The sequence below is a fragment of the Oncorhynchus clarkii genome, chromosome 13 (assembly GCF_045791955.1).
Source record: "Oncorhynchus clarkii lewisi isolate Uvic-CL-2024 chromosome 13, UVic_Ocla_1.0, whole genome shotgun sequence".
In the NCBI taxonomy this organism is placed as follows: Eukaryota; Metazoa; Chordata; class Actinopteri; order Salmoniformes; family Salmonidae; genus Oncorhynchus; species Oncorhynchus clarkii.
In genome coordinates this window covers 40,339,808-40,354,713 of record NC_092159.1, presented here as the reverse complement: position 1 = coordinate 40,354,713, position 14,906 = coordinate 40,339,808, and the positions used below count along the sequence as shown (strand labels likewise).

At 43.6% G+C, this 14,906-nt stretch overlaps 2 protein-coding genes and 7 non-coding genes across 10 annotated transcripts; 1 reads left to right on the top strand and 8 right to left on the bottom strand.

Moving 5' to 3' along the window:
• Nucleotides 1-1,224: 1,224 nt before the first annotated feature.
• Nucleotides 1,225-14,861, bottom strand: LOC139364701 (small ribosomal subunit protein uS17). Of its 2 annotated transcripts, XM_071101680.1 has the most exons (8): nucleotides 14,737-14,861; nucleotides 13,887-13,962; nucleotides 13,524-13,653; nucleotides 10,258-10,346; nucleotides 3,219-3,359; nucleotides 2,180-2,255; nucleotides 1,784-1,913; nucleotides 1,225-1,441 (listed from the first exon to the last, which is right to left on the bottom strand). In XM_071101680.1, exons 4-8 carry the CDS (start codon nucleotides 10,258-10,260, stop codon nucleotides 1,318-1,320), a joined length of 474 nt encoding a protein of 157 aa, XP_070957781.1. In that variant the 5' UTR covers nucleotides 10,261-10,346; nucleotides 13,524-13,653; nucleotides 13,887-13,962; nucleotides 14,737-14,861; the 3' UTR covers nucleotides 1,225-1,317. The 2 variants fall into 2 exon arrangements, with proteins under 2 accessions (XP_070957781.1, XP_070957780.1); XM_071101679.1 differs by lacking the exons at nucleotides 10,258-10,346; nucleotides 13,524-13,653; nucleotides 13,887-13,962; nucleotides 14,737-14,861 and adding an exon at nucleotides 4,153-4,196.
• LOC139365335 (small nucleolar RNA SNORD35) lies at nucleotides 1,552-1,635 on the bottom strand. The gene has a single exon (XR_011626622.1). It is a non-coding gene; the product is annotated as a small nucleolar RNA SNORD35 (small nucleolar RNA).
• LOC139365329 (small nucleolar RNA SNORD35) lies at nucleotides 2,019-2,101 on the bottom strand. Its single transcript, XR_011626616.1, has one exon. It is a non-coding gene; the product is annotated as a small nucleolar RNA SNORD35 (small nucleolar RNA).
• On the bottom strand, nucleotides 3,030-3,111 carry LOC139365337 (small nucleolar RNA SNORD35). The gene has a single exon (XR_011626624.1). It is a non-coding gene; the product is annotated as a small nucleolar RNA SNORD35 (small nucleolar RNA).
• Nucleotides 3,455-3,538, bottom strand: LOC139365330 (small nucleolar RNA SNORD35). Its single transcript, XR_011626617.1, has one exon. It is a non-coding gene; the product is annotated as a small nucleolar RNA SNORD35 (small nucleolar RNA).
• Nucleotides 4,199-13,480, top strand: LOC139364700 (apoptosis regulator BAX-like). The gene is made up of 6 exons (XM_071101678.1): nucleotides 4,199-4,473; nucleotides 9,360-9,408; nucleotides 11,419-11,583; nucleotides 11,701-11,836; nucleotides 12,064-12,153; nucleotides 12,245-13,480. The coding sequence occupies exons 1-6, from the start codon at nucleotides 4,443-4,445 to the stop codon at nucleotides 12,341-12,343; spliced, it is 570 nt and encodes a 189-aa protein (XP_070957779.1). The 5' UTR covers nucleotides 4,199-4,442; the 3' UTR covers nucleotides 12,344-13,480.
• On the bottom strand, nucleotides 13,265-13,348 carry LOC139365336 (small nucleolar RNA SNORD35). The gene has a single exon (XR_011626623.1). It is a non-coding gene; the product is annotated as a small nucleolar RNA SNORD35 (small nucleolar RNA).
• LOC139365340 (small nucleolar RNA SNORD35) lies at nucleotides 13,728-13,810 on the bottom strand. Its single transcript, XR_011626627.1, has one exon. It is a non-coding gene; the product is annotated as a small nucleolar RNA SNORD35 (small nucleolar RNA).
• Nucleotides 14,478-14,561, bottom strand: LOC139365334 (small nucleolar RNA SNORD35). The gene has a single exon (XR_011626621.1). It is a non-coding gene; the product is annotated as a small nucleolar RNA SNORD35 (small nucleolar RNA).
• Nucleotides 14,862-14,906: the final 45 nt, after the last annotated feature.

Below are 14,906 nucleotides of genomic sequence, written 5' to 3'. Positions count from 1 at the left end.
GAGACGTTCACATTATATTAATGGCTGAGCCAAAAACGCAAAATACTCAATGCAGAATAATGTTCCAAAGAAAATAGTAAATATAGAGACATTGTGTATAATGTATTTTTTTTCTTCGCCTAATACAGGCGAATTCAAATCTGGACCTTGAAGCCAGTTCCACTGCTGATGTTCATGCTTCCCATCAAATCAAGGACTGATTTACAAAGATGGTGGATAAATGAAGATCGTTCACCCAGAACATTTATCATTGAAAAAAATTATACGTTCCAGTCTACTTAACTGGGTGTCTCCCTCATAGACACCAACGCAATAGCAGCTGGTTCTGGTCTAGTTAGTTCATTGACTTTAATTGAACCAAACAAAACTATATTCAAATAACAGCGTGTGGGGTGTCTCACTTCCAATTCAGTCTCTGTGATATAGACCTGGGACACAATGTATCAGGTAAAACAGAAAACCAGCAGTACTCTGCACCTATAAACAGATTTGAATACAACCAGCCTAAATTATCAGATCATTGCAGATCCCATTACAATAAAACTAAAGTATGCCTAAGTATAACTTGATCTGCAACAGAGACCGTTTACTCCAAACAGAAAACGTTTTGCAACAAAAGCTAGTTTATTGAACAGATTCAGGTGGGGGACATACCCGAATTAGTCCAATAGAAACTAGTTTGCTGCAAAACGATTGTTGGGCATAAATGTTTCCATTGCAACACTAACAAATATACCGAACTTAAAAAGAAACTCCATCACACTTGTCTTGACGGCCCACAATTTAATGGACCTTTAAAGGAATGAAAAGATTTGGCATGGGTCCTCAGAACCTCAAAAGGTTCCACAGCTGCACCATCGAGAGGATACTGACTGGTTGCATCACCGCCCGGTATGGCAACTGCTCGGCCTCCGACCGCAAGGCACTACAGAGGGTAGTGCGTACGGCCCAGTACATCACCGGGGCCGAGCTTCCTGCCATCCAGGACCTCTATACCAGGTGATGATATGGGTTACAATTACATTTATGTAAGAACCTATACATTTGTGGAGCAGCTAGCTCACTGAACTGGAGTATCATTACTTCCAAGAAAAACTCAGGCTTTAAAGAAGATGGACAAATGGCCCTGTGGTTGGAGACGGAAAGAACTGTCCAGCAGAACGAACAGTAAGTCAGCCTCAGCCACTACAATTATTTTACAAAAGACAGGCTAGAAGACCAAGATACAGAACATTCTTTATTTCAGATACAACAGAACAGGTCAGCCTAGAAAGAAAGCCTTCCTGTCAATTGGTCTCATCTCCTGCACATCCTAGATTAGAACTTCTGGAACTGCTTCTTCGCTCCAGCGGCCTTTGTGACCTTGAGGACGTTGAACCTCACAGTCTTGCTGAGGGGTCGGCACTCTCCGACGGTAACAATGTCTCCGACGGAGACATCTCTGCAGAGAAAAGGAGGGAATTATTGGAGCATAATCCTGAAGTGACCGAGGCACTGCTTTTGGGGGTATGACAACATCAACCAATGTGCCATCTCATGTGATAGGTAGGCCAAACTGCATCAGTGTTGCCATTAGGCAGTGTCGTCAGAGCCACATGGGCTTGGAAGACCATCGTGAGAAAAACATCATTTGCAGCCAACATCAAATCTGATTTAATAGAACTACTACCCTTGCAGTAGGAAAGGCACAATGAGCCAATTATTGGATACAGCCTGGTCAGAAAAAACACACGGAAGGAAGAGAGGTTGGAAAGGCTCAACAGTATGACAGAGATCCTCTTACCTGAAGGCAGGTGAGAGATGGACCGACATGTTCTTGTGCCTCTTCTCAAAGCGGTTGTATTTGCGGATGTAATGCAGGTAGTCACGTCTGATGACGATGGTCCTCTGCATCTTCATCTTGGTCACCACGCCTGAAAAGGCAGAATCGGGTCAATGTGTGGTCAATCTTAGAATACATCTAAGCACTGATCTAGGGATAGGAGTAGACCGTTGAATAGGGTGAGCAGGGGGTTTGGGTCGTTGCATCAGTAATGCCATAAGGCATTGTCGTCATAACCAGAAGGCTTGGAAGACCATCGTGAGAAAAACATCATTTGCAGTAAAGTGAGAAAACAAAAGCTGACTGTTTTACATCCAAACCAAAAACAATAAACAGCAAGGAAATGTAAAGACTAACCGGAGAGGATACGACCACGGATGGAGACATTTCCAGTGAAGGGGCATTTCTTGTCAATGTAAGTGCCATCAATAGCCTGTAGAAACAAAATATGTTAGGTTCTCTGCAAATCCTTCCAAAACCCAGGTAACAAATACAAAAATAAATCCAACATTCAACAATTAATGATTTTACTGAGGTTGAGTACATAAGGCAATAAGTCGATTGAAAAATTTTTAGGCCCCAGTCTTTGGATTTCACATGAATGGGCAGGGGCACAGCCATGGGTGGGCAAGGACCCACCCACTGGGGAGCCAGACCCAGAAAGTTTCCCCCACAAAAGGGCTTTGGCCAGAAATACCCGTTTCAGCTGTCAGGGTGGCTGGTCTCAGACAATGGTTACACATGGTCTGCAGTTGAGGCTGGTTAGATGTATTGCCAAATTCTCTACAACGACGTTGGAGGCAGTTTATGGTAGAGAAATTAACATTCTATTTTCTCGCAAAAGCTCTGGTGGACATTCCTGCAGTCAGCATGCCAATTGCAAGCTCCCTCAATTTCAGACATCTGTGGCATTGTGTGACAAAACATCCTATTTTAGCGTGGCCTTTAATTGTGCACAGCACAAGGTGCACCTGTGTAATAATGTCATTTAATCGGCTTCTTGATATGCCACGGGTGGATGTATTATCTTGCCAAATGATAAATCCTCACTAACAGGGATGTAAACAAGTTTGCGAACAACATTTTATGGAAATAAGCTTTTTGTGCATATGGAACATTTCTGAGATCTTTTATTTCCACTCATGAAACATCGGACCAACAGGTTACATCTATATTTTTGTTCAGTATGGATGCCAAAAGCCCTCCTATAACTGCATCAGTGTTGCCATTAGGCAGTGTCGTCAGAGCCACAGGCTTGGAAGACCATCGTGAGAAAAACATCATTTGCAGCTTGCAAAGAGCAGTTAACCATACAAGCTAATTGACCACTAGATACAAGGCTCTATTCAAAGATGAACCAACTATGAACCATAGTTTAGGTTGTTGGGTAAGTTACCTCTCTTGGAGTTTTAAAGCCTAGCCCAACACTCTTGTGGTAGCGTGGGAGCTTCTCCTTGGCCTCCTTGCCACCTTCACCAACCAGAACACGCTTCTTGTTCTGGAAGATGGTTGGCTGCTTCTGATAAGCCCTCTCCGTCTGTGGGGAAAATACATAACACCCGGTCAAAAACCGATCTATGCAGAGCCTAACCCGTCGCTCCATCATGGATCTGAAAAGACCCTGTTTCAAGTTACACTGCATCAGTGTTGCCATTAGGCAGTGTCGTCAGAACCTCATAGGCTAGGAAGACCATCGTGAGAAAAACATCATGTGCAGGTAAATCGATGTGCATTTTGAAATAGACGCTACTAAAGAAGCAGTAGATCAGACAGGATGCACTAGCAAGACTTACAATCTATGAAGCTGACCATAATGAAAGTTCTGAATAACTAGGTAGCTAGCTAAACAATATCCATAAAAGTCTATAACATTTGGAATATACAAGTTGAGAAAGAGGACCGCTGAGTTTAGTCAACTAACGGGTGATCTGGCTAGCTAGCTAAATTCGCGTATAAACTAACTTAACTGCTATAGCTTTTGCAGTACGCTAAGCTCCTCGCGCATACATTTATCTAGCAATGACATGTTTTAGTTATCAACTCTGCCATAAATCAATATACTTCGATTATCAACTACAGATGAAGCATACTCCCAATGCTGTAAAGGCCTAGTTAGAAAACTTCCTACTGGATCTCCGACAAAGCTCACCACACAGCACAGGGCCTGGAACGTGAAAGTCGAAGTAGATAATACCGTTAAGGGCCCAGTCTACTTCAATCGCATGCTTTTCGCTTAACAAACGTTATTTATTGTAGGCTACAATGGCATTATGTTCATTTTTCTATCTAAAAAGCACATTAATTTCACCACGCTGTTTTGCTGAACGTACTTGTGCGTCCGCCATCTTTGCCAGCCGAGTCGTAAAGAGAACTAAGCATGCGCGCGACGGACAGAAGTCAGAAAGGACAGGATATGACGTCTAAGAAAGGGCGAAGCGGAACGTTGGATTCCATGTGTCAAAATATTTGTATTTATTGCTAATTAAACTTGCTGTAGTTTAAGTATTTTGTAAATTGACTACTCGTAAATATTATTGGCCTTCTACAAAGTGCTCTTGCAAACTGGAATTATGTCACATGACTGCAGGCGGAAGCAGAATCAAAGTAATCTTAGTACAAGATGGCAGAGCTGTCGAGAGGAGGCGATTCAGGTAAATGACATGACTATGATAAACACAATCGATACGGAACCATGGTACTGATATCGTAATTATCGTGAGCCGGAACGAAAAGTATTTGTCACGAACCTATTGTTTGTTGCCGGTTGGACCCAGGCGTGTCGAGCTAACATAACACCCAGCCCTTACACATAACTTGGTAAACTATCTAGGAAAGCTACATTATTGTTTTCTAGCTGTTCAACTGGGGGAAAGTGTTAACTTGTTTCCTTCTCATCAAGCTAGCTTAAAATCCTGTATGTGATAGTCAGTAATAAACAATGTGTGTGTGTGTACATATATATATATAAAATGTATTTAACTAGGTAGGCTAGTTGAGAACAAGTTATTTACAACTGCGACAGCCCAATCATTTGTTTTATGTTGGATATTCGGTTTTCACTCGTCAATAGCTATTGAACCAAGCATGCCATGACAATGAATATTGTATATTCTGAATCAGGGGATTCGAACCAGGGACTGTAGTCACGCCGCTTGCATTGAGATGCAGTGCCTTTGACCACTGCGCCACTCAGGAGCCCAAATATAAAATGGTAACAGAGGAGTGGCTTCGTTTTCACTAGATTGAGACAAGATTGTAACTACTAACAATTGGATACCACGAAAAGGGGGTAAATAAAAATAAAGCCAGTCAGTTGATTATTGACAAGTTTTCCCAACACTTTTGTTAAACAGGGCAAAATAGAAAAAGGCCTATAACATTTAGGATCAGCTTATGAATCGTGGCTGCCTTCCAAGCAATGGGAACCCCCCCAGAAAGGGCTTGGCCTGAAGGGTCTAAACCATCTAACCTAGATGTTTTTTTGGGGGTCAAGTTTCAGTTGCTCCTCTAGCACCTCGGACTCGGTGACTGTCTGCAGGGAGAAACTTTGTAGCAGGGCAGGGGAAAAAGAGGGAGAAGCATCGGGGACAGTCGCATTAGAAGGGGTGGCAGACAAGGAAATGTTGGATGGGCAAGAAGGCATGGCTGAGTCAAATAGGAATCCTGACTTAATGAAGTGGTGATTAAAGAGCTCAGCCATGTGCTTCTTGTCAGTAACAACCACATCAACTTTAAGGGACATGGGCAGCTGTGAGAGGAGGGTTAATTCTCCAGGTCTTTAACAGTTTTCTAGAACTTCTTGGGGTTAGACCCAGAGAGAGAGAACTGCTCCTTAAAGTAATTGACTTTGGCCTTCTGGATAGCCTGAGTGCACTTATTTCTCATTTGCCTGAACGAGAGCCAGTCAGCCTTTAAAAACATAATACATTCACAGATTTCGCGACACACTGTGTGCCCTCCGGCCCCTACTCCACCACTACCACATATATACAGTCCAAAATCCATGTGTACAGAGTCAAATCAAATTGTATTTGTCACATGCGTCAAATACAACAGGTGAAATGCTTACTTACAAGCCCTTAACCAACAATGCAGTTAAGAAATTACCCCCCCCCCCTCCCCCAAAAGTAAGAGAAGAATAACAAATTAAAAAGCAGCAGTAAATAACAATGTTGAGGTAATATGTAGGTAGAGTTAGTGACTATGCATAGATAAGAGTAACAGCAGCATAGAAGAGAGGGGGGCAAGAAGAGAGAGCGGCAATGCAAGTAGCCGTTTGATTAGCTGTTCAGGAGTCTTATGGCTTGGGGGTAGAAACCTCTTGGACCTAGACTTGGCGCTTTGGTACTGCTTGCCGTGCGGAAGCAGAGAGATCAGTCTATGACTAGGGTGGCTGGAGTCTTAGGCAATTTTTAGGGCCTTCCTCTGACACCGCCTGGTATAGAGGTCCTGGAAGGCAGGAAGCTTGGCCCTTCTGATGTACCGGGCCATATAGGGAGAGGTATGCTGTGTTGTCGGTGATCAGGTTGTCATCAGCAAACTTAATGATGGTGTTGGAGTTGTGCCTGGCCGTGCAGTCAAGAGTGAACAGGGAGTACAGGAGGGATTTGAGCACGCACCCCTGAGGGGCCCCTGTGTTGAGGATCAGCGGGGCGGATGTGTTGTTTGCTACCCTTAACACCTGGGGGTGGCCCGTCAGGAAGTCCTGGATCCCGTTGCAGAGAGAGGTGTTTAGTCCCAAGGTCCTTAGCTTAGTGATGAGCATTGAGGGCACTATGGTGTTGAACGCTGAGCTGTAGTCAATAAATAGTATTCTCACATAGGTGTTTCTTTTGTCCAGGTGGAAAAGGGCAATGCGGAGTGCAATAGCGATTGCATCATCTGTAGATCTGTTGGTGCAGTATGCAAATTGGAGTGGGTTTAGGGTTTCTGGGATAATGGTGTTGATGTAAGCATTTCATGGCTATAGATGTGAGTGCTACAGGTCGGTAGTCATTTAGGCAGGTTACCTTAAGTGTTCTTGGGCACAGGGACTATGGTGGTCTGCTTGAAACATGTTGGTATTACAGACTCAGACAGGGAGAAGTTGAAAATGTCAGTGAAGACACTTGCCAGTTGGTCAGCGCATGCTCGGAGAACATGTCCTGGTAATCCGTCTGGCCCTGCGGCCTTGTGAATGTGGACCTGTTTAAAGGTCTTACTGACATCGGCTGCGGAGAGCGTGATCACACAGTTGTCCGGAACAGCTGATGCCTGTTTCAGTGTTACTTGCCTTGAAGTGAGCATAGAAGTTATTTAGCTCGTCTGGTAGGCTTATGTCACTGGGCAGCTCTCGGCTGTGCTTCCCTTTGTAGTCTGTAATAGTTACAAGCCCTGCCATATCCGACAAGTGTCGGAACCGGTGTAGTACAATTCGATCTTAGTCCTGTATTGACGCTTTGCCTGTTTGATGGTTCGTCGGAGGGCATAGCAGGATTTCTTATCTTCCGGGTTAGTCCGAGTAGCTTTAGCTTAGTGCGAATGTTGCCAGTATTCCATGGCTTCTGGTTGGGGTATGTACGTATAGTCACTGTGGAGACGACGTACTGGATGCACTTATTGATAAAGCCAGTGACTGATGTGACCTACTCTTCAATGCCATCAGAAGAATCCCGGAACATATTCCAGTCTGTGCTAGCAAAACAGTCCTGTAGTTTAGCATCTGCTTCATCTGACTACTTTTTTATAGACCAAGTCACTGGTGCTTCCTGCTTACATTTTTGCTTGTAAGCAGGAATCAGGAGGATAGTTATGGTCAGATTTGCGAAATGGAGGGAGAGCTTTGTACACGTGTGTGTGGAATAAAGGTGGTCTAGAATTTTTTTCCCCCTCTGGTTGCACATTTAACATGCTGATAGAAATGAGGTAAAACTGATTTAAGTTTCCCTGCATTAAAGTCCCCGGCTACTAGGAGCACCACCTCTGGGTGAGTGTTTTCCTGTTTGCTTATGGCGGAATACAGCTCATTGAGTGTGGTTTTAGTGCCAACATCAGTCTGTGGTGGTATGTAGACGGCTACGAAAAATACAGATAACTCTAGGTAGATAGTGTGGTCAACAGCTTATCACGAAATACTCTATCTCAGGCGAGCAAAACATTGAGACTTCCTTATATATCGTGCACCAGCTATTGTTTACAAATATGCATAGGCCCCCGCACAGTGTCTTACCAGAAGCTGCTGTTCTGTCCCGACGATAGTGTATAACCCACCAGTTGTGTGTTCTTAATGTCGTCCTTCAGCCACGACTCGGTGAAACATAAGATATTAGTTAATGTCCTGTTGGTAGGATATACGTGGTTTCAGTTCATCCCATTTATTTTCCAGCAATTGAACATTAGCCAGCAGGATGGAAGGCAAGGGCAGATTAGCCACTCGTCGCCTGATCCTCGCAAGGCACCCTGATCTTTTGCCTCAAAATCTCAGTTTCCTTCTCCAGCGAATCACGGGGATTGGGGACTGGTCGGGTGTTTGCAGAAAATCACTCGCGTCAGACTCATTAAAAAATAACTACTCGTCCAATTTGAGGTGAGTAATCCCAGTTCTGGTGTCCAGAAGCTCTTTTCAGTCATAAGAGACGGTAGCAGCAACATTATGTACAAGACAAGTTAGAAACAACACAAAACAAAAATATAGCATGGTTGGGCCGAAAAGCCGATAAAACGGCAGCCCTCCCCTCCAGCGCCATTTTCCTTGGTGCGCATGTTATCGTGTATGCCTGTGTTGCTTCACAGTCCCCGCTGTTCCATAAGGTGATTAAATGGAATTTTACTGCTTGCGTCAGTTACTTGAAGAGGAACAGAGTTCCATGCTGTACTGTGCGCTTTCCATAATCGTGTATTAGACTGATTCATCAGACTAGTGGGGTTTGGGGGTGGGGTTTGATGTTTTCAGAAGATGGGCAGGGACTGCTGTTTTCAGAGAAGCTGGTTCCACCATTAGGGTGCTAGGACACAGAAGTGCTTGGACTGGGCTGAGTGGGAGCTGCCCTCCTGTAGGGGTGGGAGGGCCAGATGTGGCAGTCTGAGTCTTTGTACTTCATACTTAATTGTTGTCATTCTAGAAACATCATAGACAACTAGCCTAACTGCAGTACATCTTGGACCAGTCCAGCTGTTACTAATGTCAGCTGACAAGTCAACTTCTGAAAATGAGCCAGCTGGTGTTTTAACTGTTTTACATGAATTAATGTCACACTGAACTGGTCATGAGACATGCATACTTCAGTAGCTACTTGTTCAAGAATATCTTTGTGTCACATTTCAAACATGTTTAGCCCATTACATAATATATTTGACTGCCCAGTTTCGATATGACAGACACCCATACCTGGCTGACGCTACCCACACCTGGGTGACGCTACCCACGTGACTCAGTCAGGACTTCAAGAATTCAGTATTTGCCAGACTACCCACACATAGGCATTGTCTTAAATTGCCTCTACCTGCCCTTGGTTTATGTCCTGGTAGTACTGACTCCAGTGCTGCTTTGTGTTCTCAGGTAATGGAACTGATCAGGTACTAGAACTGGGAAGAACATTACTGACAGAGTGAGTATACCTTCATGTTTACTCTTGAATTAGATCTTTATTCACATTTGTCTGATTTGAATCAGGCTGTAATACAATTTAATCAGTACATACAGCCTGAAACATTGGAGCTGTTAATGTTCCTTAAAATCACATTTTTACTTTACCAGTTGTCTGTGTGGTTTGTCCTTAAGAGCAGGCCATTTTCAATGTCTCCCTAATGTCTCCCATACCCAAATCTATCTGCCTGTAGCAAGGATATGCATATTCTTGATAACATTTGAAAGGAAACACTTGAGTTTAGAAATGTGAAATTAATGTAGGAGAACACAGATCTGGTATAAGATAAGAAAAAAACTTTATATTTTTAGTTGTTGCATTATCTTTGACATGAAAAGAAAAACCACACATTCAGCTAGGAAGCTGGAGGTAATTTAGATGGTGTCCACAAGAGGGCAACAGTGTATGTGCAAAGTTCCAGACTGATCACTTCAAGAATGAGTAAGCAACCTGACATTTAGTATGAAGTCACCCAGGTGTCCCTCAAGATTTGCCCAAGTGGCAAATGTAAACACTTAACTACAGTAAACATACAAAAATGCTATACTAATAAAATATACACATTTACACACTCCCAGTAATGTCATGCATGATGGATCATTAGCTACCCTACATAAAATGTACTAAACAGGAGATGTGACAAGAATGCTGATCCAATATCTCCAAACACAGTAAAATATTTAAGGGCCAAGTTAGCAGCCAACACAAACAAAGTTAAGAAATACATTGTACACACTAAGTATTTAGAAACCCTTTCTACACAATGTTGTGCTGCTGGTCCCAAGTCTCTTTCTGCTGTAAAGCACTTACCATCCTCTAATTGTAGGCTGGCTAGGTATTGACATCTCTAGAGGGCCGGGCGGTGGTTTGTTGTGGAGCCAGAGTGAGCAGCAGTCAGGCTGTGGGGAACAGAGAACTTGAATGTTGTCTCTTTGAAGTCAGTCTTTACCACAATTGCATTCGATTTTCAGATATCTTTCTTTGCAAGTTGAACGAGTGGAAATAAAATCGACTGTGCATACTATATGGACATGAAATGATTTTATCAAAACTACATGTTATCTCTAGGACCCTCAGGATGACAAATCAGAGCAAGATTACATCATGCAAGTACGTTACTTACCTTCAGATAGTAATGTATCAAACCTGTCGCCGTGATAAATGTTTTGTTATGCACTCAAAATAGCATAGGTATTCACTGTAATAGCTACTGTAAATTGGACAATGCATTAACAGGAATAAGCTTTCTGCCCGTATAAGACATGTACCGAAAGAAAGTTGTGTAAAACGACGTAGTCACATTATGCATATTGAGCAACAACTGTCCTGTAGACGGGACACTGATCCATAAGAAGATTTCTACCAGACTTTTTAGAGAGCCGATAGGTATATGGTTCAATGTAAGTAGTCCATGTGGCCATTTGATGAATTGTTCAGCAGTCTTTTGGCTTGGGGGTACAAGCTGTTAAGGAGCCTTTTGGTCCTAGACTTGGCGCTTCGGTACTGCTTGCTGTGCTGTAGCAGAGAGAACAATCTGACCAGGGTGGCTGGAGTCTTTTGCAATTTTTTGGGGCTTTCCTCTGACACCAAGTATATAGGTCCTGGATGGCAGGAAGATTGGCCCCAGTGATGTACTGGATTGCACGCCCTACCCTCTGTAGTGCCTTCCGGTCAGATGCCGAACAGTTGCCATACCATGCAGAGATGGTGCAGGTGTAGAACTTTGAGGATCTGGGGACCCATGCCAAATCTTTTCAGTTGCCTGAAGGGGAAAAGGTGTTATCGTGACCTCTTCACGACTGTCTTGGTGTGTTTGAACCATATAGTTAGTTGGTGATGTGGACACCAAGGAACATAATTGTCAACCCGCTCCACTCCAGCCCGTCGAGGTTAATGGGGGCCTGTTCGACCCACCTTTCCCTGTAGTCCACGATATGAGCTAGTTATTTACCCGGGACCCTCTCTTCGCAGTTTCATCTACGAGCGGGTTCGTCGCCATGCTGACAGCAGTACTCAGTTGTCAGTGTCACGGACCCAGTTGGGCGGGAGTGAGCTGTGTGACCCCAACCACAAGAAACTGGCCCTGTGCCTGGAGCAGATTAGAGATGAGCTGGATGGCAATACACAACTCCAAAGGTATCTTAAACCAAGGACTTAGAAAGGGACTCAGCTCTTTGCTTGAATAGATATTCACTTTAAATTGACCCCTGGAGTTTGTACAATACTCAGAGCATCTCTTGTTTTCCCCTTCAGTATGTTAAATGATACTGCACTCCAGCCCAGCCATGATGTTTTTATGAGAGTGGCCCGTGAGATCTTCTCTGATGGGACGGTCAACTGGGGCAGGGTGGTGGCACTTTTCTACTTTGCCTCTCGGCTGGTCATCAAGGTGAGGGTGGAGAGTGGTAGTATTTTATTTAGCTCTCCTTTCTCTCTCAATCATTCTCGTGCTCTCTTGTCCTCTGTTAGACAAAGGAAACAGGGCTCATCTCAGTCAGAATAGAGTCACTTTTGTAACCCACAGCGCTTGGAATGGAACTGCAATTTACACATTTTGGGATGAGTTGGCTTCTTCGTTGTGCAATAAGACTGCATCGTCTTTCTCTCCTCACCAAGGTCCCCGACATCATCAGAACCATTATCAGCTGGGCTACAGACTACCTGCGAGATCATGTGATCAACTGGATTAGGGATCAGGGTGGCTGGGTAATTAATCAGTAGATTGACATGTTTTTTACAGATGTCTTTGAAATTGTGGTGATGGTTGAAGACAATGGTGTCTCTTCCTAATTCTTAGGAGGGAATTCGTTCCTACTTTGGCACTCCCACCTGGCAGACCGTGGGGGTGTTCCTCGCTGGAGTTCTTACCACTGTGCTGGTCATGCGCAGGATGTGAGGGGGAGGAGAGCCTGAGAGAAGGACATTGAGGGGTGGGACATAAGACTGGGTAGTAGAGTCAGACATGTGAGGGTGAATGGAAGATGCTTCTGGGGAAGGAAAAGGCGAGGAAAAAGAGTTGGATGGAAAAACGGCAACGTTTGGACCTGATCAACCACTCCTCTTTCCTGCCCTCCATCGCAAAGGATTGAGTCATGGTTCTTATCGCTGTTCCCTACACATGTGAGCGGCTCTTGACCGTACATACAGGAGAGAAGGAGGTGTGTAGAGACTCGGCCAGGGCACATCTTTTAATGAACTTTATGTCTTACAAATAAGTCACTGCATGTCATTTTGTTGCTTAAGTCTTATGAACTGATGACAAATCAGCCATGAGAATCTGCTGTGCTTTATTTCTGTTGCACTTTTCTTCCATTGAGTCTCTCCTTTTTCCTATCTGATCATTCTCCCTCCCTCTATGGTATCTCTTTGCTAGAGTATGCATTTTGGGGTGTCAGATCCTTTATGTGTGACCGTAGGATCAGATGTTGGAGGTACGTGTTTGTGCAATTCTACTGCAGACACATGGTCCTCTCAGATGTTTACCTCAGCATAGTGTTCAAAGTACTGTATTCTATGGCGGGCTATTTAAAAGCAGACCATACCATAATCCTTCAATCAAATGCTCTTTTTATACACCTTGTTAATGTGTTAACAAATAAGGTAACTTTCTTATTTTAAGTTGTCAGTGCCTTGGTTCTTTTCTACAATAAATTGCTTTGATATTTTTCACATTTCTTTGCTTTCTATCGTTTAACACTCTTGTCCCCCAGAATATTTTTGCAGTGACATTTGTTGGTTTTGTATGTTTTAATATGAACATAAAATAAAAATGATTTATGGATCGCGATCATTATTAAGCTGTGCTTTTCTTGGTATAACAACTGCATCAGTGTTGCCATTAGGCAGTGTCGTCAGAGCCACATGGGCTTGGAAGACCATCGTGAGAAAAACATCATTTGCAGCCAACATCAAATCTGATTTAATAGAACTGCAACTTTAGTGCAACAGTGAGTGACAGCCATCCTTGCAGTAGGAAAGGCACAATCAGCCAATTATTGGATACAGCCTGGCGAGAAAAAACACATGCAAGGAAGAGAGGTTGAAAAGGCCCAACAGTATGACAGAGATCCTCTTACCTGAAGGCAGGTGAGAGATGGACCGACATGTTCTTGTGCCTCTTCTCAAAGCGGGTCTATTTGCGGATGTAATGCAGGTAGTCACGTCTGATGACGATGGTCCTCTGCATCTTCATCTTGGTCACCACGCCTGAAAAGGCAGAATCAGGTCAATGTGTGGTCAATTTTTGAATACATCTAAGCTAGGGTGAGCAGGGGGTTTGGGTCGTTGCATCAGTAATGCCATAAGGCATTGTCGTCATAACCAGAAGTCTTGGAAGACCATTGTGAGAAAAACATTATTTGCAGTAAAGTGAGAACAAAAGCTGACTGTTTTACATCCAAACCAAAAACAATAAACAGCAAGGAAATGTAAAGACTAACCGGAGAGGATACGACCACGGATGGAGACATTTCCAGTGAAGGGGCATTTCTTGTCAATGTAAATTCCATCAATAGCCTGTAGAAACAAAATACATGTTAGGTTCTCTGCAAATCTGGCTGGTCTCAGACGATGGTTACACGTGGTCTGCAGTTGAGGATGGTTAGACGTATTGCCAAATTCCCTACAATTGGAGGCAGCTTATGGTAGAGAAATAAACATTCCATTTTCTTGCAAAAGCTCTGATGGACATTCCTGCAGTCAGCATGCCAATTGCAAGCTCCCTCAATTTGAGACATCTGTGGCATTGTGTGACAAAACTTCATATTTTAGTGTGGCCTTTAATTGTGCACAGCACAAGGTGCACCTATGTAATGATCATGCTGTTTAATCAGCTTCTTGATATGCAACGGGTGGATGGATTATCTTGGCAAAGGAGAAATCCTTTGATTTAAACAAGTTTAAAAATTTTCTAGAAATAAGCTTTTTGTGCATATGGAACATTTCTGGGATCTTTTATTTCCACTCATGAAACATGGGACCAACAGGTTACATCTATATTTTTGTTCAGTATGGATGCCAAAAGCCCTCCTATAACTGCATCAGTGTTGCCATTAGGCAGTGTCGTCAGAGCCACATGGGCTTGGAAGACCATCGTGAGAAAAACATCATTTGCAGCCAACATCAAATCTGATTTAATAGAACTGCAACTTTAGTGCAACAGTGAGTGACAGCCATCCTTGCAGTAGGAAAGGCACAATCAGCCAATTATTGGATACAGCCTGGCGAGAAAAAACACATGCAAGGAAGAGAGGTTGAAAAGGCCCAACAGTATGACAGAGATCCTCTTACCTGAAGGCAGGTGAGAGATGGACCGACATGTTCTTGTGCCTCTTCTCAAAGCGGGTCTATTTGTGGATGTAATGCAGGTAGTCACGTCTGATGACGATGGTCCTCTGCATCTTCATCTTGGTCACCACGCCTGAAAAGGCAGAATCAGGTCAATGTGTGGTCAATTTTTG

Excerpts from the sequence above, each read along its gene's own strand:
- LOC139364700 (XM_071101678.1), top strand. The coding sequence starts at position 4,443 with ATGGCAGAGCTGTCGAGAGGAGGCGATTCAG. Across the intron at positions 9,409-11,418 it reads GGAAGAACATTACTGACAGA|TTTCATCTACGAGCGGGTTC; the intron begins GTGAGTATACCT and ends CTCTCTTCGCAG. Across the intron at positions 12,154-12,244 it reads TTAGGGATCAGGGTGGCTGG|GAGGGAATTCGTTCCTACTT; the intron begins GTAATTAATCAG and ends CCTAATTCTTAG.
- LOC139364701 (XM_071101679.1), bottom strand. Across the intron at positions 2,256-3,218 it reads GCTTTAAAACTCCAAGAGAG|GCTATTGATGGCACTTACAT; the intron begins GTAACTTACCCA and ends TTGTTTCTACAG. Across the intron at positions 1,442-1,783 it reads CATCTCTCACCTGCCTTCAG|AGATGTCTCCGTCGGAGACA; the intron begins GTAAGAGGATCT and ends TTTTCTCTGCAG.